The sequence below is a fragment of the Nomia melanderi genome, chromosome 1 (genome assembly GCF_051020985.1).
Source record: "Nomia melanderi isolate GNS246 chromosome 1, iyNomMela1, whole genome shotgun sequence".
In the NCBI taxonomy this organism is placed as follows: domain Eukaryota; kingdom Metazoa; phylum Arthropoda; class Insecta; order Hymenoptera; family Halictidae; genus Nomia; species Nomia melanderi.
In genome coordinates, this window is record NC_134999.1 from 25,726,901 (window position 1) to 25,748,608 (window position 21,708).

The 21,708-nt window shown below is 31.8% G+C and overlaps 2 protein-coding genes and 1 long non-coding RNA gene across 4 annotated transcripts; 2 read left to right on the forward strand and 1 right to left on the reverse strand.

The window, feature by feature from the left end:
• The first annotated feature begins 58 nt into the window (after nt 1–58).
• Nucleotides 59–5,590, forward strand: AQP (aquaporin). 2 transcript variants are annotated; one of them, XM_031983686.2, is made up of 7 exons: nt 59–291; nt 994–1,192; nt 1,663–1,733; nt 1,818–2,034; nt 2,530–2,804; nt 3,356–3,494; nt 5,015–5,590. In XM_031983686.2, exons 4-7 carry the CDS (start codon nt 1,854–1,856, stop codon nt 5,209–5,211), a joined length of 792 nt encoding a protein of 263 aa, XP_031839546.2. In that variant the 5' UTR covers nt 59–291; nt 994–1,192; nt 1,663–1,733; nt 1,818–1,853; the 3' UTR covers nt 5,212–5,590. The 2 variants fall into 2 exon arrangements, with proteins under 2 accessions (XP_031839546.2, XP_031839545.2); XM_031983685.2 differs by lacking the exon at nt 1,663–1,733 and having other exon boundaries at nt 69–291.
• Nucleotides 5,591–5,629: 39 nt separating this feature from the next.
• On the reverse strand, nt 5,630–21,676 carry LOC116430051 (1-phosphatidylinositol 4,5-bisphosphate phosphodiesterase). Its single transcript, XM_031983684.2, has 20 exons — nt 21,402–21,676; nt 20,232–20,291; nt 19,633–19,773; nt 19,468–19,547; nt 19,232–19,367; nt 18,729–18,829; nt 18,468–18,634; nt 17,384–17,594; nt 16,749–17,007; nt 15,107–15,295; nt 12,542–12,719; nt 10,522–10,679; nt 10,052–10,255; nt 9,737–9,935; nt 8,636–8,806; nt 8,411–8,551; nt 7,508–7,682; nt 7,201–7,404; nt 6,268–6,514; nt 5,630–6,166 (listed from the first exon to the last, which is right to left on the reverse strand). The coding sequence occupies exons 1-20, from the start codon at nt 21,570–21,572 to the stop codon at nt 6,098–6,100; spliced, it is 3,261 nt and encodes a 1,086-aa protein (XP_031839544.1). The 5' UTR covers nt 21,573–21,676; the 3' UTR covers nt 5,630–6,097.
• Nucleotides 8,862–15,423, forward strand: LOC116430054 (uncharacterized). The gene is made up of 4 exons (XR_004235612.2): nt 8,862–9,320; nt 14,436–14,590; nt 14,675–14,838; nt 15,060–15,423. It is a non-coding gene; the product is annotated as an uncharacterized LOC116430054 (long non-coding RNA).
• Nucleotides 21,677–21,708: the final 32 nt, after the last annotated feature.

Here is a 21,708-nt window from a genome sequence, read left to right on the forward strand (position 1 = left end):
CTACGAACGATACGAAAACAGGTTGTTGCTAACGTACCTAACGGATTAAATTCTAGAGAAGCCTTACCTGTTCATCGAACAAGGTCGAATTAGTTTTGATCGGCTGTAATACCCAAATTGTAGTGAATTTCAGCTGTGTTAAGAATGTGTGCTACTGTACAGACATTTACCAATTTGAATATTTTTCGATTGTATTAAAAAGGATTGAATAAATAAACAAAACGATATTATGTTATAATGCGAACATAGAAAATTCAAAAATTACCATTAAAATTAATAAAAGTAGCTAAGGTGAGAAAGTATACTTTATATTTAAATAACAGAGGGAAACTGGAACAATCATTAATTTAATTAGATAAAGTTGTGTAAAGACAATTATTTAAACAATCAGAATTGGATGAGATCAATATATTTAGAAAAATGAAAGGTCGGTGAAACTTTAGAACAAAGTTTAGTGGAATGAATAAACATAAAGTTTGTAAACAGTAATTACTATTTCCTTCAAATTTTTAAAACTCTAGGCAGAATGTTTACATCTTTGAACCGAGTTCATCAAGCTTAAACGACACACAACGTAAATAAAATTGTTTCAACACCTTAAGTTTTGCAATGAATATACACACATATATAAATATAAAGATTGTTTTTCACGGAGTCATTGACCTTAAAATTATCTTTCTTATACTTTACAATTTTATTAAAGGAGCGCGTATAGGCTGTTTAATTATTCGAATTTAATTTGAACGTTTGCATTTAGAAATTAATATTTTGGAGAGCTCCATTTTTGAAACCGATATTTTCTTATTAAGTATGTTATTATGTGTTAAAGTGCAGTCTTTTACAACAAACAAGTTAGCTTTACTAAATCATTCGTGCAATTGTGTAAAAGGTTAACATCATTGTTATTCATTTCAAATGTATCCGCAATTAATCTGAAATTGTTATACACAAAAAACTAGTGAATTTTTATGCACCGTGACGATGTCCAAGCAGGTAATTCGGGAGTTCAGTTATTTAAAGCGACGCGACATATCCGTGCAGATGTATTCAATTACACTGGCCAGTTTTAAATAACTCTTGTCGCGCTGAAAGGGAAAGAAAGGACAGAGAAATAGTTCGCATACTGTGTCAACGTGCAATAATTCGATCGAAAAAAGAATGACAAAAACAAGTGAAGTTCGATGATAAACACGTAAGTTTGCCATGGAAAATTTATAATCCTACGATACACAGCTGAAACCATAGTCCGTTAAATGATCATCCACCGTTGCATAATGCCCTGGTTTTAGCTCCCCGTTAGTTACATTTCGTAGATGCATTATGACGCTAACACACGACGGGGATCATTTTTAAATCCACTGACGTGTGCTATAGTTGGCTATAGTTTGATGTATTGTTCCGTCCTTTGGTTTAAAATGTTACGGAATAATGCGTTCACTTTTATGGCTTTTACATTACAGCTAACGAAACTCAACAATAACTTTCGTTATGGAATTTACAATATTTTGATTACCTTAGAAAATTAAATACATTTCTGAAACTAATGTAATTGAAACATATAAATTAATCCAAGCATCTTTATCGCACTGACAGTTATTAATACTAAAACGGTACAACGTTGTGTTTGTAACTAATAGAAATCATATTTTTGGCATTTTAAAGAAAATCGAGCAGTTTGAGTAACAAGATGAGTTTGACTTTAATTAAGTTGAAGTTCTTCATATTTTGAAATTGTAATTATGATTTTTTTGATAGACATTATTTAATATTAATAGATTCATAAATATGTATTTGTATATGCTTTATTACTCTTGTAGCACTCACATTGAACTTGAATACATTCGATCAGCACCATGGCTGCAACGTTGATTGCGTTAGCTGTTTCCACGTTATACATAGCACTTACGAATCTTATAGCATATTGGGCGAGAAGATATGTGAATTATTATATACGGGATCCATTTGTCAAGTCCCTATTCTTGGAAGGTATCGCTACTGCCGAACTATGCGGGGCATGCTTCGAACTTATAATAAGTAAGTTTATCGTAATACGTACGATACGCGTAGATTTTCATTTCATATCATTCCACTTAACATTAATCGATTTTAAAATTCATTCTAAAACACCTATTTTCTATGAGATTTAATAATCTTAAGTTCATTGATCAACAAACCGGTCGGTTAGGATTTAGTAAGGATTTATTAAACTGAAGAAAGGTTTTCTATATTTAAACGATTTTTATCTACATAACTGAATGTCTTTTAATTTATTTCGAAATACCATAACTATACAACTTTTCAGAGTTATAACTTTTGCTAAATGAAATTCGCTTCACGTTTAATTTTAATTGTTTGAATCAATATTACGTACAGTAGTATCCATTTACAATCGATTGCAGTAGCGATAAAAGATGATCGGTTCACCGTGCCAAGTAGGTCGATAGCATTCATATTCACCAAAAGGTATTATATTTCCTTGGTACTGAATACCTTTGCTTTTGTCGTTGCACATTTGACGTTACATTTTAGTCGCTGACAATTGGGGTGTCTCTATGTACGGCATATATTTATTCATATTGACGATTTGGTGGTCCCTGAACTGGGGCGACGCGACTGCCTGCCCTTATACACACATCGAGGATGTCATCGAGGGGAAGAAATCACTGCGCGACGCTTTTCTTTTAATCTGGGCCGAACTCGTCGGCGGCCTTGCCATCTTTAGATACGTTCAATTACTCTGGGCACTGGAAATCGTTTCAACGCACAAAAATAGAGCTTTCTCGGACTGCACCACCGATTTGCAAGTAAGAACAATAAACATTCAACTTTATCGTTAATCGATCGTTACAGAAAGACTACATTGGTTCATGATCGAGGCTTCACCTTGAATATGTATGAATTTATTTGAATCCATCCTTTGTAGCGAGTAACATATCATTTTTGGTATCCTATGATATTTACATGATACGGACATAATACAATTTTTGTGTACGTTGAGAAAGCAAAGAATACATAAGAAACGATAATGAATAATAATTATTATAATTGACCATTTAATTGGATTTCATTGTGGCAAAATTTACATGGAAAATGTAATTGAAGTATCTCGTTTTCCTTCTTTTGTGTATAGAAATGGTCATATAGAGAACATTTTTATGTAGAAATAATAATTTATGATTATCATATTGAATGGCATATAGTGTAATATATTTTTGAGACTTTTTTGCGTAAAGAAAATAATTTCAATTAAAAATTTGTCTACTTTTCAGTGCGAGGAACTTCTCATTTTACAGAAGTTTTGATATTAAAGATACTTTATTAGTTCTTACGTAAAAATATTGGTTTCTGTTTTAAGGTACCTGTAATTTTCGGAGCGGCTATCGAATGTGTGGCAACCTGTATATACAGGGTGGTCTCGCATGGCTTAAACGAAATAAATCCGAAGTTTAGTGTTCTAATTGACTCTTTCATCGGGACAAGTTTGGTCATTGCAGGTATGCTTAACTTATAATATTAATTTATAATTCCCAATTAAAAAAATAACATTTTTCTGGCAACAAAGAATATAGGTAAAAAATGTAAAATTATTTGCACTTAATGCATGTGCCCTTTCATAAATAATACATATGTCTTTTGTAAATTATTTGAATAAATGTACTCAAAATACCGGGTACCCACAATTCTATCAACTAAAGTATGAATATATTAATAAAAAAACGTGTCTGTGTATTTGAATATTTGTAATTTAGAGTAACCGTATACCAGGAATATGGATTTTTAATTCGATACTTGTCAAATTTACATTTCAAAATACGATGCATCATAAATCAATTAATTATTCTATAACTCGCGTCTGTATAGTGAAGCAAACAAGAACGTACACATCCGTTTTGTTCATTACATTAAATAGTCAGTGATAGTACGTATAACCACCGATTTCAATGCAGGGGATGAAATGTATATTTGTAAAAATAATGCTGTAGTTTTATTATTTATATTAAAATTATTTTTATAAGGGTTGTTAGACATAGAGAGAAATATTGTATATTGTAAATGAATCTTATGATTCTTTATTAAAAAAATAATGGTGCCTGTTCGATCGAATACAACGATGTACCTACTACATAATTTAGAGCTGTGACTAGCAAAAAAATTATATTATAGACAGGTATCGCAATTTCGTAGAACAGTTGCTATAGTTCAGTTAACCGATGACCTGTAATTCAAATTCATCTAACAGTTCGGGATCTCACTAATTTATAATCGCCTGCTACATTAACTCATTCGCTATCAGCATTTCTTTCAATAACAGCCTTCATGGTTACAATATTTTATTAAATAAAACATATCCTTTTTGTAAAATGCAAATAATACTTGAGGAGACAAATCTCTGCGATTTCCTGCGCAATGTACCATGCATTGCAATATTGGATAAAAATACCTGTAAACGTAATTTACTTTTCTTTGCAATATGAACTATTGATCGTTACAAATACGCTACGCTGGTAATGAATCTGTTAAATAATTTTATAAAAAAATGTTGTTTTTTGTATGATAAAACAAAGTATATTTTAAATACACTTAATTTAAATAACTCATCCTTATAATTGTATGACATTAATGTAATAAATGATGTCGAAGGAAGAAAATATTTGAATCGCAATAGATTGCATTTTTGACAAGATCCAAAAGGAATGAATAAAGTCGATATAAACAAAAACTATATTTTTATAGAAACACTGTAGAAATGTAACTATAACGAATATTTCTAACATTCTAAAATCGTTTTTACAATTTCTATACGTAGAGTGTATATAACAATAACTGATACCCACAAAGTTTTCTTCCAAATTAACCAATTCCTTAAAAAGAAAGTAACCAGCGTTCAATGATTCACGATATATCATCAGGTTTTCAATGAAACGGAACACCCAGTGTTTCAAGCATTTTACTCTGATGCAAATACTCGTCGATAACCGGGCTGATGTTTCGTCTATTTTTATTCTGCTTCCAGCGTTTGATTATTCCGGCGGCTACTTTAATCCAGCACTGGCTACCGCTTTGAAATACGGATGTTTGGGAACTACTTTTATGGAGCACGTGATAGTCTATTGGGTCGGCGCATGTGCCGGCTCCATTGTCTCTTTACGAGTTTACAGGCAGCCGTCTATTCAAAGCTACGTGGGACGGTATAAGGAGAAAACCCTTTAAGCTCCAGATACCGCCGTTTATTTCTTCCGCGAGTTTCATGGTTTGTGTCGCAACGTTTCTTCTTTTTTCCCGTTATTTATTCGATCTGTTAACTGCGTGCCTTTTACTCCGCGTACCAAAGTTCCCTCTGTCGATGCTCAGATTGTTACAAAACACAGTTTTCGTTCGCACAAGCGAATTTCGAGGTCCACGATGGCTGAATGTTCGCACGAGGTCATGGAGTGATAGATATAGTACAAGACTTTGTGTTCAAATTAGTGTAATAATGGAGATGATTTAGATTTATAGTACAAAAGTGATAATATTAAATTGTTGACTACGTGTATAATGTATTTTAATTGTACAAGAGGTTGAAGAAATAAATTTCTGAGCAATTTTACTGGTTTGTTTGATTGGTCGAGAAAGACGGAAACGAGTGTAGTTTCTAAAATTCTTAGTGCATTTATTGAAATGTAGCTTTTCTCTCGAAAGTTCGTAAAACATTTGTAGTTACAATTGAAATATAATATTATAACGGTGGTAGAAGAATAATCGTTACTATATATTAATATAATTACATATAAAATATTACAAATAAATATTTATCAAAAATATTTGGGGGTAAAAGGTAATATATAAAATCTGGAAACATTCGTCAAAAATTCTGGTTTTAGAATGTCTCAGAAAGCTATTCGCAAGCGTATAAACAAATGTAAGGTTCAAAGGGCGTATTAAACGAGTGTACATAAATGCTCGTACAAATAGTTTGAATCGTCGTAAAGCGAAGCAGTGTAGCAAAGAATAAAGCCTAGACGGATACAATAGAAATAGAAAGAACATTTACGGTAAAAATGCATAGAAAAATCTTCTTAAATATAGTATGTAAATATCGACATCGGGAAATCATTTACACGAAAAATTCTGTTTTAGACGACATGTCGAGGTGAAGTGCTTCGTTTTTGTACATTTCAATGGCCTGCAACAGAAAATACGTTATTCGAATGTAAATGATTTTTGTAAATATTTCTGATTATTTTCGAGTGACAAATGAATAATTTTGAAAAATGTCAAATTTACCGCGGTAATTTCGCCATCCAGCTCAGCCACTTGCTTTTCATGCGATTTCGTCAGCTTTTCTTTTTCACGGGCTTGTTTGATCTGCACAGTTTTCCTTTCTTGCATGAATTTCTTCGTATTTTGCTCTTTCTTTTCGCGAAGTCGACGGTCTTTGTCACCCTTCGACTTTAACGCTTTGTCGTTCATCACTTCTTTAGCTGTATCCACAGATATTTTCACTTGAGCCGCGTTCATGTCCTTTATATCTCTGAAAATAAAGTTGAAAACGATGTTCGTGAGTTATTTGTTCTCTTTTTATAGAACTGTCTTATCAATAATATGATTTTTCTAATGTGATCTGACACATATTATTACTACTCTGTTATTTACAGTTTAATATTTTTCCTGGAGTTTAAAGGCGTGTATTTTATTTTTGAACAAGTTTCTTCGTTAGATTTCTGTAACAATATTTGGAACTTTTATTGTCTTTTTATTCCTATTTACAACTCAAAATTGTATTTTTTAAGTCTCTTCTTACTTAACCAGTTAATTGCGTTTGATGAGTACGTACTTCATTTTTTGATTTTATTGTGCGCAAAACGAGTGATTTTTCAAACTAAATTCCACAGTTAACAGATTAATGAAGAGAAATAAAGAATTCAAAAATATTAGGTGTCGGAAGAAGTTCATGCAACTTTCTTGTTAGCAGTGAATTGAGGTCTATTTCACTTAGTATTTCACTAGTTTAATGACTGAAATTGCTATTACTTGCAATTTATGTTTATACCGTTGGTATCAAATAAAATAAAATAATTATACAAAAACATTTTTTCTTTAAATTTTTCTTATAAAATCAACACGAACTTTTCCCGGTAATATTAATCTTAAAGTAGATTAAATCAGATAAACAAAGTCTAAACAGTTACATTAAAAAAAGTAATATAATTAACATACTTATCATGTTTCGCTTGTAATTGCTTCACTTGGTTAGCCTGAACAATTTCGATTAGTTTTTTGAATTCTTCCCTAGCGCTCTCCGTTTGATTCTTCAATAATTCCCACTCTTCTTTTCGCTGCTTTTCCACCATGGCGGACCACTGGGCGGTTTGCTCGCTTATAACCTTTTTCACATTGGCATCTTGAAGCAACGCACTCTTGCTGCAAATTAATACGGGATTCATCATTGCCAACCTCGATTATGTGACACAGCTGGAAGCTAACAAAATTGTCCGATAGGAGAGGCGACGTTTCAATTACATACTCTTTTCCCTTCACCAATTTATCAATAGCGGCGCAATGGTTCTTCTGCATGGTCTGTCGCTCTTTTTGATGCTTCTTCCTCATGGTGTCCAATTCCTTTAGCTGTTTCTTTCCCTGTTTGAACGCTTTCTCCCTTCGCAACGATTCTACCGTGATAGGTTCCGGTTTGAATTCCTCTGCAAATTGTGGTACGAATTAATCAAATGTTTTTTCTGAAGTGCATTAGATGTTCCGAAGCTAGTATTGCATGGAATTATGGAGAAACCACTCATGTGATTAGTTTTGTAGATCCATAGCAAAAAGAAATATTGTTTGTGTATAAATTAAATTTAACCAGCTGACTGTGGGATTTAGATTCGGAAATCTTTTGTTGTGCGTGAAATAAAATCAAAGAATAAAGTTTATGTTCGTCGAATGTAAAAAAAAAATAAGTAATTTGTCGTTAAAAGAATTAGTACCATTTTGTGTTTTAAGATTACGTGTATAACTCGTCAAACGTAGTTGTCTGGTTAATGAGAATATTACGTAATAATGTGACTATTTAAAAAATCTATAATTTTTAATATCACTCTTGATTAGAGAACATTTAATATTTTTACACTTTTCACAAGTAAAATTTATTTACTCTTATTCGCTTTATGCGTGATAAATTTCAGTATACCCATCTTTTTTATATAAATTATTTACAAATTACTATTCCCATTATTTTAAACAGAATCAATGCTAACTCAGTAACGATCCTAGGACCAGGTCTTATTCCCTCTAATTACAATCTTCGCTAAACCACTCCAGAAGACACGCGGATAAACAGAATTCATCCGGGAATAATTAGGGAAGTTTATTTACCGCTTTCCCGTCGGCCCGACCGTTATAGATGTAATTTACTTAAAAAATGTGTATATACCCTTCTTAGCCTCTTCCTCTTTCTTCTTCTTGGCCTCCGCTTTCGCGTCGGTTTGCTCGATCCCGAGTCCTTTCATCGTCTCGGCTTGTTTTTCTGCTCCCTTGCTGAACCCACCCGGATCAGACAGGGCTGCCATGAAGTCTGCAACGGGAGGAACCGTGCTCGAATCAGAGCTATCCGCGGTACACTTCTATTTTTGCCCGAGAAACTTGCTCAAGTTATTACCTTCGAATCCATCGGGCACGTAAATCTTCAGCTCAATGTTGCAGAACAACATCGGCAGTGCCATAGGGAAATTCGCCTCGGTCTTCAACGAAATATGTCTATATCCAGCCTGAAGGCCATCCAGTGGTAAAATACGTTGACCCAGCAGTTTGCCAGACTCTTCGTATACGCCTGTACACGAAATAAATTGTAATAATATACATTTTTGTCGAGTCGAGCGGGAAGTTTGTGCCGCTTCCTGTAGTGTGTTATTATTATCCCTTTCTCGCGGGATATAAAATCTCGTTCGATTTCGTGAGCGTACAGTATTTCGGAAACGCTTTGTACATGATTTTTATGTGAATTACGCGTTACTTTTTCGTCCTTCCGTTTTTTTATTTAAAAATGTAAATAGAAATGTTTGAGGAAAAGTGTGCTTCGGTTACATCACGTTTAATGTGTAAAAAGGATATAGAACTATTTCGACCCAGTTTTGCAACCAAGGCTTATGTTTAATTTTTTAAGAAAATTTATACAAATTTTGTGTAATTCAATAATTAAATTTTTTGAAAAAATAAATGAAGCTATACGTGTTCGTAAAATATGATACGAATAGTCACCCGTGCTGCAAAAATAGAAGACTAAACTGTTTGTGTATTACTCGTGAAAAGTGATAATTAATAGTGTTTTAATAATGGAGAATAATGTAAGTGAAAACTCAATAATTGGAAGCATTAGAATTATCTTAAAGTATTTCAACTGTAGGTTAATGTTAGTATGAGTTACTGATTACTTTATTATTGTGTTCTTTTTTAATACAATGATTTAATGCGTAGATTAATGCGGTGTTTGTTAAAATAAATTTCTTTGTTTAAGTAATTACGAATAGGTACATTAAAGTAAAAAGTAATGCACTGTTGTTAATTAATTTCGTTATATCCTACATGTCAATGGAAATCATTCTATATATTATAAACATTTACTAAACTGTAGCTACGAAATAACCTTGATTTCAGTACGCTGACTTCAAATGAATATAGATAAGTTATGTTATAACACTGATTCTTTCAATTTTCTTTCTGTTCTTATCAATTATTATAACATTAAGAATCAATTTCGTACCAAATCTGAGAACTGCCAAGTCTGGAAGCACAACTTTTCGGAAAAGAAATGGTTCCTCGTTGTAAACTGGATTTAACCCGTTCGCTGGCACCATTCGCGTTCTAAATTCCTTCTTGATAGTGTCTGCCGGCAAACCATACATATCTACTTCAACGTAAGTGCCCACTTTTTTATCAGACAAAAATTGTCCTGCTATTATCTGGAACAAAAATGTAGTGTTTTATGAATTAATTTCTTAATTAGATTCTTTATATTATACGATGCTTCTTGATGATTCTTTATATTATATAATGCTGGTTACAAAATAACACTAACTTGTACGGAACATTGAGCAGTGATAACACCATCCACGTCCTCAGAGAATGGATCAAAATTTCGATCCGGCCTTCTCATGAAATCAGGCTTCAACAAGTACCCCGTTGTCGCGTTATATTCAAATTTTCCTTGATTCAGCTGCATAGGTAAATCTGGCGTTTGAAAATTTAATGCTACCATCTGACAGCCAGCGTTCCAGAAGACCTAGCAATTAAGAATGTACAAAATGAATTATTTCTTCCGTAGACATACACTCAGTTACAATAATTATTTTGTTGAAAGTTTTTACAGTCGCAAGACGAAGTAAGTAAATTTTTATTTCGGAAATAAATAGTTCTTTAGGAAATTTTATTTATTTAGATAAATGATTAAGGACACGTGACATTTAAACATTATTTTATAAAATGAAATCTTCTCTGATCTAAATATGCACTTTAATAAAATTTCTTTACTGTAATCATCTGATTTACCTGAGGCATGTAATTTGAGGAATCAGCTCGAGTACCCTTGGGGTAGATGCGGCTCATTTGACGTTTGTTATAGTTAACAAATTCCACTGAATGAGTTTTCAGATAATTCAGTGCAGCGGTTTCCGAGAACGAAGACATGTTGTGGTGAATATTTTTCTCTGTAATAATAATAATGCTGCGTTTATATCACCACAGTAAATTATTACGATAAAACATTCTGATTTATTTTTTATCAATTTGAAACATTTTTCGCAATTTATTGTGATAAATAGCTTTTATTTGTGTTTTGTTAATTTAGAATATTCTTTACTACTGCGTTCATTATAACAGATGATTTTTATTTGTCTTTTGTTAATTTAAAACTTAATTGCAATTGTGTTTATTGTAATATTTTCATTTTTTCATTACTTTAACGCGGGTTTTTAAATTGATGTATTCATAGGATATATGTTTCAATATAAAACAAGAAAAATGATATATTTTTCTGTTCACTAATATGTTTCACGTATCCCCATTATTTACGCGTTAAGATGACCTCATTAACATTGTATCATTCGCTTGGTTTTCTTTGAACGTATTCCTCGTGTTAATACTTTGCCCATCAGGTTGCCCAAATTAATTTTCCGAAATTTTATTGGTTATATGAGATACAAGAAGCACAACAGAGCAATCGTTATGAAGAATCTTGACTTTTGAATTTCCGCTTCATTAAAACAAATGTTTTGACTACATACAAGTTTTGACAATAAATATTTCATAGTGTTTTAAATTATACATGAAACACTGAGTCAATGATATAATCGCCGTAGTCGTCTATATTTTGCCATTTGGAAATGAGCTTTTGTATGCACCTTTTATAAGAATTCCTTGATTTTTCATTAAAATACTTTTGTATTCCGTTTTTGACATCTTCATAATTGCAACATCTTTTACTATTTAAAAGATGCTGTAGAGATCTAAATAAATGAAAATCAGGTGGGACTAAAACATGAGAGTACGACGGATGTATCAAAGTTTCTCAGTGTAAGTTCTCTGACATTTTGCTGCGTGACTGTTACAGTGTGTGGCTTTGTCTTGTCGTGCTGCAGTATGACAGCCTCTTTATTAATCAAAGCAGAATGTTATTTTACAATTGCACTGCTTAAGCGTGTTAATTGTTTTCAACAAAGGCTGGCAGTAACAGTATTTCTGGGCTTAAAAGGTTCAAAATGAATAACTACCTACAAATTCAATTATACATACAGCACTTTATTCGCATGAATATGCGGTTTTGGAGTTGGCATCGGTATATCACTTTGGGGTAATTATAATGGTTTCCGCTTTAAATTATCATACACAACCCATTTTTCATCCCTCGTAACTAAACGATCTAAAAGGGCTTTGCTTTGTGTCTAACGAGTAACGAATTGCATACAGCAACTCTCGCTGCTCGATCGTCTGCACTAAGGACATGCGAGATCTATTTTCCGCATTGCCGTATATCTTTCCACTTTTGCGAATATGTTTTTGAACTATAAACCACGATACACCAAGGATATCTGCTATCTTGCCAATTGTCGAACTCGGATCTTTTTCAACTACACCCCTCAATTCGTCGTCTTTAAGAAGAGGCGGACTTCCTGACCTCTCATCGTCTTACAGACGAAAGTCCCCGTTAAAGTTTGGTGAATCATCAGTGACACTTGCAGACACTTAGTACTTCGGGATAAACACTATTAATATTATTTGTTGCAACGGTAGCATTGTTTTCTTTACGAAATTCGTAAAGCATATATAATTTTATCTGAACACATTCTTTTTAAATGATATTGAATCTGCCAGTAAACTTAAACAGCTTGTAAGGACAGTGTTTGAGGTCACTTTAGCGCTAATAGATCATCAATTTGATTCACACGAAATTTGCAACACTGTTTCAATGACAAACGTCAGGCCGAGACGCCATTAATTATGGGTACTCTTAATATAATAGAGAACTATGTTTCTTTTTTATTATTACGAAGGAACTAAGTATTTTACTTACTTTCCGCAGTTTCAAAGCTCTGAAACTTTATCGGTTGTGCATAATTGATCATCGAAGAAAGCCAGGGATGGCAAGCCATGGTACTACCGGTATACTGGATAGGTGGTGCTTCACCTTCAGCACCTCCTTCGCCTGGCGCACCCCCTTCAGCTGGTGCACCTTCCGGTGGTGCTTCTTCCTATAATGTTCCATATTCGCTTTCAATAAACAAATAATGCGAATCGTAATTATAAAATATAGGGTGAGTCGTTTAATCGTACCAACAACATTTATTTGTTGGGTACAAAAATGTTTGCAGAAGTTGTTTGACATCAAAAATAGAAATTACTAACAACAAATAAAATAACTTTCGTTTAGAATCTTTTGCTATGTGATAAATGGTTTATAAATACATTCAGATGGCACGATTGAATGAATCAGTCTGGATAATAATATATAATTATATATTAGTCCAAATAAATCGGACGGCAAAGAATTAAGCAGATTTGTTAGTACATATATGTACATATATTAAGTAAAGTAAAACATTCTTTTCGATAAGCTTGATTTATCTAGATAAATTCACATCCTGGAAGTGGTAGAATGTCATAAATAATAATGGAAATTACTTTGGTGATTGGACATTATTTATGAGTACGTTATTTTAGATAAAACATTGATTTTACTGAAGAATCAGAAAGAAACTTTTAGTACACCTACTGCATGTGTACCAATAAATCTGCTTAATTCTTTGCCATCCGATTTATTTGGAATTAAATGCTCCTCTTTACGCTACTTAATTTTATCGCAGCTTTAATGAAACAACTATTACAATGAAAACTGAGGTACTACAGATTCAATTAAATTTCTTTATGAAAATGAGAAATATATTTTGCCCATGTTACGGCAAATTTATAGATTGATTTCTAAAATTAAGTTCTGCGCAGTGAGCACGTCATTTCTGCTCAAGGGGTTGATATAATGTATTATATAAAATCAAAGTAATACTAAATAGAGAAATGTATTACTTTAGCACTGTTGCAATGCTTTTTATATGTTGCAATGCTACGTAATTTATGTGGCTTATCTAATATTTGAAATATTATTGAAAAAGTGGGAACGCATAGTTTAATAATAATTACACTCAAAAACTATACCTGATAAAATGAGAATACGGTTAGATAAAAGAAATTCAAGAAACTAAATAGTGTTAAAAAACTGGAAACATGATTAGGTTAAAAAGTCCCGAAGAACGAAACCGGATTAACTATATTTATAGTTATAAAAATTTAATGAAACATTAGTACGTAATTACTTTGTATTCTGGACAGTTTTCAGTTTCAAAGAATTTAATAATTTAATAAATGGAATCCTTGTAATAATAAATGCTTATACTTGTACAGCAGAATGTGTTTTTATAAAGTTTTTAATATTTTTCAATATCAACGTTAGGAACGTCAATATCAGCATCTAATAGCACGTATATTAAATAATATCCAGCATTTATGTTCGATAAATCAATTTCAATCAAAGCAATAATTGTTATATCCTGCTCAATTAATAGTTCACTAATTAATGATGATTTTAGTAAGTGTTGCTTGTTTATGTTATTCATTATGTGTAAATGTTGATTAGAGAATATTGGTTCGATCAGATGGCTTTTATACGTTTCATATTATATAATTACATTAATAATATTATACATAATAGAAATAATATGATACACGAGGTGTTTCAAAATCTAACTATTAAGATATCTCCTGCAATTTCAATGATGAAAAAATATTTGATGTGTAATGTCAATGACAACAAAAAATAAATGTCCGTGTTCTTTTTATTACAGGATATTCTAATTTTATTTTTAAATATGAAACATATTCGTAAAGATAAATATATAGTATATTTTTATCTACAGTGAACATTGGATAACTGGAACACTCAACAGAACCAGAAGATTGCAATTATGAAGAGGTAGAATCGATTTGATCTCAAGAAATGAAGATTTTAGCATAACGGACGTAGAAAAGCACAACACGAGTGAAGGAAAAAGAAAGACTGAGAGTCGAACCGGTCAGAAACATTAAAGGCTCGCGATGAGCTTGAGACCTTTAACTCAAAAATCAAACTTCAAAACATAAATGATCGATGTTTCAGATATACATAGAAAGGGACAATAATCGGATTATGTTACACTCTTCAACCGCGATTGGTTGTCGAGTGCCGTGGTATGTTAAAAGAAACTCGCTGAGGATATGGTGGGGATGACGACGTTGCAATTATGAAGAGGTCTCCGATGTTACTATTATCCAAAGTTTACTGTAAGACTAGCAAATTTTAAGAAATTCGAAGTAATATTTTATTTGATTTGTTTTACTTTTATTTTTTATTTGATTTACTTCTTTAGCTGTTAATCAATGTAAAAAGTATGACAATTTCCATAAAAGTTTATATTTGGTTGATGGTCATTTTTGCGTTAATAGTAACTGAATTGTGAATTTTTTTAACTCAATTTTTTAAGCTCATCTTGTCAAAATTACAGATACAATTCTTCGGTTTTGAATGATGAACATAATCATAGCAACAAACCTTCGGTGGTTCTTGCGGTGGGGGCGCAGGTGCATTTGGATCTTCAACCACTTCATCTTTGGCTTCGAATTGTCCGGACCGGAACAATTCTAGTTCGACTTTCTCCACTTCCGGCTTCAACCTTTTATTTTTTATTAATATTTTGCGCTTTAGTGCACTTGGTGGTGGAAGCGGTTGCCCTGGTTCGAGCTGTAACATTTAGTTTACGATTACAAAATAAAGAATTATTAGGCCCTTACATAAACAATGCAGTTTTTTATATTTCTTTTATTTTTAATAATAGAGATAGACAAAATTGTTTTTAATCTGAAACATATTCTCCTCCATTATCTATAAATTGTCTATTTATACATTATACTTACTTAAAAAAAGGTTTGTTCATCTTTATTTTTAAAAATGGAAGAAAAATAAAAAACCGCATTGTTCATGGGATGACTTAATACATATTTCTTGCTACACATTCATCACTCCGATAAAAAAGTATTATAATCTCTATTTACTTTTCATGTTGCGTGCTCATATAAGATATAACATGTTGTTAACTTTGAAAAACTGTTTCATTATTGTTTTCATCGATTAACGTTTTAAACGAGTAATTTGTCGACCATGAATATCGAATAAAATCAAATAATGTGGAATAGCGATAGAAGCAATTTACTTCACAGCGAATACAATTACAGTGATGCCCGCTTAAATTTCACAAAACTCAAATAACGAGCGTAAGTAAGATGAACGCAGTACGTCGAGCAGCGATGACGTGACACGATACTGCAAAACTATACCGCATCTGAAAAAAAATAAACACACAAGAGGGAAAATGTTATTTTCAGTAATTTTCACCTCACCTGTACAAATGTAACACCAATAGATTGCTGAGATTCTCCAGACTAAAATGAGTCCAAACACGACGCAAATTGAACCAGTTTTATCGATTTGAAACATTCATATATTTAATTTTGTTACTTGTATTAAACCGGCAAAATTAGTCCGATTTGCATCTTGTTTGTGCTCGTTTTACTCGGAAGAGTCTCAATTATCCAATTGCGTTACAATTACAGAAACAGGACTAAAATTACGGAAAATAAAATTTGCTTCATTGGATGTTTATTTTTCACAATCGATCACATTTCTTTTTATTGTATTCATTCTCTGTTCTTGCCTACTGAGATGAGACTTCGTCGAGCTCGAGGGACTGACTGGTGGGGGAAGAGTGAGGGTTAGTCTTGGGAATTTAACCACGCAGATTATAGTGAAATTTCAGCGGGTATTACTATATAATTTAGTTTACATTCCCATGTGTATTATGGCATATTTCAATGCAAGACTGTTTGGATAAATAAGTAAAATTAACCAAACTCAATCAGAGATATACAAGATTAAAAAGGAGAATATTCGTTATTCTAAATTAACAGTTTAATTATTGCATTGCAACGTGAATAACGCAGATTTAATGATATCAGATCTGTTATTGTGTAAGACTTCAAGGTGTTTATATAGATATTTATTTTATGTTTGTATTCAGTTATTCAGTAAAATTCATTTATAAGTCAATATAATATTATCTGACATTAAAAATGTAGTAATATCTGGTACTACAATGTAATATAACATTGAAGATACGCGAAAAATAAATTTTACTTACCGGATAATCCTTTAATGGCTCCTTTAGCAACAGATCGCCTAATATTTCGTCACAGTACTTAGCTAATTTGTACTGCTGTTTGAGACAGCAATGGTTTTCAAAGCTCAAAATTATAGGGTACTCCGAAGTGACAAATGCAGTGTCTCTTAAAGCATATATAACATCTTTAAAAAGAATATCTGTACACATAGCCTTCCCGTGAGTTATAATTGGTTCTTCATCTTCCCCCTTTCCATCCCAGCAATCGAGTTCCACGCATCTGATGAATAATAATAATTAATGAATAACAAAATCTTCAAATAATTTCTATATTGATCCTTATTTCGTCAATAATATATAGAAATATATTCCTATGTTTGAAGTTTTAAGAGCGTAATATTGCTACTTATTGCAGAAGAAAATAACGACAATAATTCTTCGTTTCTTATTCATTTTTTAATCCTTAGAGGACCTGTAAAGTTTCTTTTTGAACTTCACTACAGCAAATAGTAGTCCTCTCTACAGTAAATATATATATATATATATATATATATATATATATATATATATATATACCATGTAAATACAAAAACGTTTTGAAAAGAAGGAATATAATTTTTATTACAAAATAAAAGAAGCAAATAACAAATAATCACCTGCAACCAGCTAGTAGCACTTGTCTGTACATTTCGACAGTGCTTTTACCACCGATTTGCCTGCCGCTTAGGTAAGTGTTGTGGCTTGAATTAATATAGTAATGCGAAAGAGGTTGATCCATGTCCATCCATTCCTCCAGTTTGTCCAGAAATACCGGAGCATTTTCGTCGGACATTAAATAACGAATGAAGCCTTCTTTGGTAAAACTTTCTGTAAGAAAAATAATTAGAATTGATATAATTGAAGCCACGACTTCCAAAACAGCGCAAGTCAACCAATCAACGTTTCGAGAAAATCAATCTTTCTTTTCATCTTCGTTCATTCATTCGTTATGTATTTGGTTAATTCTTGCTGCAAGAATTGGCTACGCATACATCTTCATTACGTGTACTTTTGTAATATTATGAAATGGATCTGACAAGGAAAGGTATCGAACCCAGGAATTCAAAGAATTATGAAACTTTGTGTGTAAATAGAGTAAGTCGAGTCTAATAAATTGCAATTTCTTCGTGCGGAATTTCACTTTGAAGGGGTGAAACCATCCCTCGAAAAAATGAAAATTTCTTTTTTCCTTCGATTATCTTGAAAACGGCAAGGGAAAGCGAAAAAAGTTTAAACAAAAAATACACTGTTGTTTCACGTCTATGAAATTGTAAAATAAAATTTGGAAACCAATCATTTTAAAAATCAAAATTTTTTAAAATTTTGTTTTGTAATTTTATAGACGTTAAAGAACTTTTTGTTTAAACCTTTTTCGCTATTTCTTACCGTATTCAAGATAATCAAAGGGAAAGAAAATTTGCATTTCTTTAAAGGGGCGGTTTCACCCCTTTAAAGTGTAATTCGGTATGTGAAAGATTGCAATGTATTAGGCTTGACTTACTCTACATTACATCAATTTTTTGAATTTCCGGGTTCGATACCTTTTCTTGTGTATAAACTGAAAATTTTGAAATATTTAAGTAGTTTGAAATTTACGACTTTAATTACTTTTCAACTGAATTTATTTTGAAATTTTCTTTCTTCCTATATAGTTACAATAAAATTTGAATTTGTAAATAAATATAAGAAGTGTCAACTTACTTGAATTTCTCACTTTCTCGTCTTCCTCATAATCGTTAATAATTTCTGTACATCGTTTCTCGTCGTAAAGAGGATATAAAATTTCATTGAGCCTAGGATCTCTTTGTTTCTCGTTCATAAACTGCACCAGCTGCCCCAGATTGATTGTATCCGATTTTCCTTTCGTACTGAAACAGGATTTTTCTTGTGTCAACTTTTATTATTGGAGGCTTTTGACACGAACACGCCGACATTTTAGCTGTAAATCGAATAAACTCTTACATCGATTGAAACAGTTCTTCGATATCGTTCCGAGGACATATCTTAAAGTATAAGGTTTTAAATTTCTCAAATGTGAAGTCTTTCGCTTCCATTTTGTCGCTCTGAAAATAGTAAAATATTTTAACACCAACGACATATGTTCACACGTACGACATAAGTAATTCAAAAATTTATAACACTTAATCTTCTTTTGTTTTTATTAAATTATCTAGATCATTCTAAGAAACTCAACTGTAAATATTACAAATTCGTTTTTATCTTAATTTTCTTTTGGATTTGTTAAATTGTTTGGATGATTCTAAAAAATTCTACAATAAATAAGTATTACAAATGCTTTTCTATTTTAATTTCATTTTGTTTTTATTAAATTATCTAGATGGTTCTAAACAATTCAACTATAAAAATTACAAAATCTTTTGCATATTAATTTTCTTTTATTTTTATTAAATTGTCTAGATAATTCTAAAAAATTGAACTATAAAAAACATAGAAACAAAACTTACCTTTCCGCTAGGTAAGCCTAAGTCTGCCAGACCTTGATAAACGAGCTTCTCAGTTTTTCCAGAAGCGAAAGTTTTCGATATTACTTTCACAGGCACCTTTCCTTTTGGATCCACTTGAAAGCTTAATCTCATCCAACTGGTTAACAAACAAACGGGTTTTAATTGTCAAAGAATCGACGATATTGTAGGAATTTATGAAACCCCGAAATGGTAAAACTTATCTAAGAGTTACGTACTGTTTCATTAACTGTATTGTCGGGCACACATTCGAAGCTTTCGTGTTATGCGTGATTTTTCGCAGACCAGCTTGCCAGTCCTGTAGCAGTTACGTTTTCTCAGAAAACTCGAATTGCCGCGAATAAAAGCTAGGAAATTTTTATTTCTGTTGCTATTATCATTACCTTGGCCGTTTGGGCGTCCGCGCAAATAACATGTTGATAGTGGATATTCGTGTAATCGATACCAGAACATATAGTTAAACTTTTTTCATCTATTTGTTCCATGGTCCCGTGTTTACTCAATTTATTACATAACTTCGGATCCTAAAAAATGTAGCATTTATAAATTTTCAGCCATTTACACGTGAGATTGGTATACTATACGATGTAAATGTTGTTTGTTATTATTTGAAACTAATACTTCATTAGTTTCTTTTTAATAATTATTCTTAAGTAATACAGTTACGAATAGACTATTAAAAATGAAATATATTTTTTATATTATTTATAATATAACACTGAAACATTCGTATTTGTAAATTCTACCTAATTCATCACATTTGACTGATGTCTTTTTAAGAAAAACGATTGGAATTAAAATTTAGTGATTCAATGGCGTTTTAGTTATTTTTTATTGATTTTAATGGATTTCGTACCAGTGAAAAAAACACAACAAAATTTTGTTAGTAAAAATGCAATTATACTTGTACCTTTGTCGTTATTATGAGTTTATGCAAAATTCATAATTTTGTTTCTTACAACTGAATATTTGTGAAAATTACCTTTGGCGTTCCGCCATATCGAATGTCACTCACTTGGGCCAATTCTATCACGTCACCATCCTGTATGAAAATTTATATAATATGAATAGTGTTTATTTAAATTGTAATAATTATGTTTCTCTTCATTTAGAATAAGTTTCTGGTGTATGAACAATCTGTTGAGATTATGTAGAACTAATTATTCAAGTAATATATTACGAATTATATACTAAAATGGTCAGTTTTAGATAGCCTTTACCAAGTATTCTATCATTTCAATAAAACTTACATTTTCATATGGGACACACGATAAAATTAAACATGTTGTGTTTAATTTTTCAGTTAGAAAGTGACGACAGTGTTTTGAAATTAAAATGAATGCTATTGAAACTGTTTTATTCAGATATTTTGAAACTCCTGATGTATAGCATTACGAAAAGGCTGTGACATGGAACTGTATTTAAAATAAGAATCTCTAATCGATGTAAATGTAATATACATAAAATAGTAATATAAAATGGTTAGGTCATCAAATTAACAGAACATTCTTTTCTCTATTATCTACATTATTTATCCTTTGCGTTAAATGTGTTTGCATCCTTTAATCTCAAATATAAAATTACTAGCAGAGATATTCTGCTATATTGAAAAGATTTCTATTATTAACCCTTTACGATCGTAAAGCGAACTATGCCTGACAGAACACTTTCACCGTTCTGCTTGTATAAAATGAAAATAATGAAAATATAAACTTATGAATTATAAATAAAAGTTAAAACAATAAAAGATTTATTGTTAAAATAATTTATGTAAAACAAAGACCTATTATTGTAGTTTTGTCTAAAATTTAAAAACAAGTCATAAACTTTGTTTGCACATAACATTAACCCCTTTTCAAATAATATCGAGTCAGACTAGTGACGAAAATTTTCAACCGAATTCGACAAATGCAAACGTTATTTATTTATTTTCCATATAAATGAAATATCACTTGTTTGCTATTAATATTCAATCTTTAGAGTAAACGTAGATACAGAATAAGCATCAAATTCTCTTCTTTTTAGCAAATTTTTAACGATAAAGTAGTTGTATCAAGCATAGTTGTAAAAGAAAACGTAGGACAAGGGGTTAATACAATCACAAAGGGTCAATGCACATTAATATTCAATTAAAAATGTAGTTTTACGGTACCTTGCCGTCGCTCTTCCAATAAATAAAAAATCCATATTCGTCGACTTTGAACAAACAATTCGGTTCATATTCGGTCGTTTCCTTGTCTTCGAACCATCGATCGAACGTCGAGCCATTCCTCAGCAGCTCCGGCACCTCGATCCGCCAATTGAATTCGAACTTCTTTGTCATGTTTCCTCTCCCCGGGTTTCGTTAACGGACGGGCACTTTCAGAAGGTACCTTGAACCGAACTTAGGGTTGCATGAGACTCGAATGACTAGATTCTGTCGCGAAACTTTGCTCCACGGCACATAATGCAATTAGAGG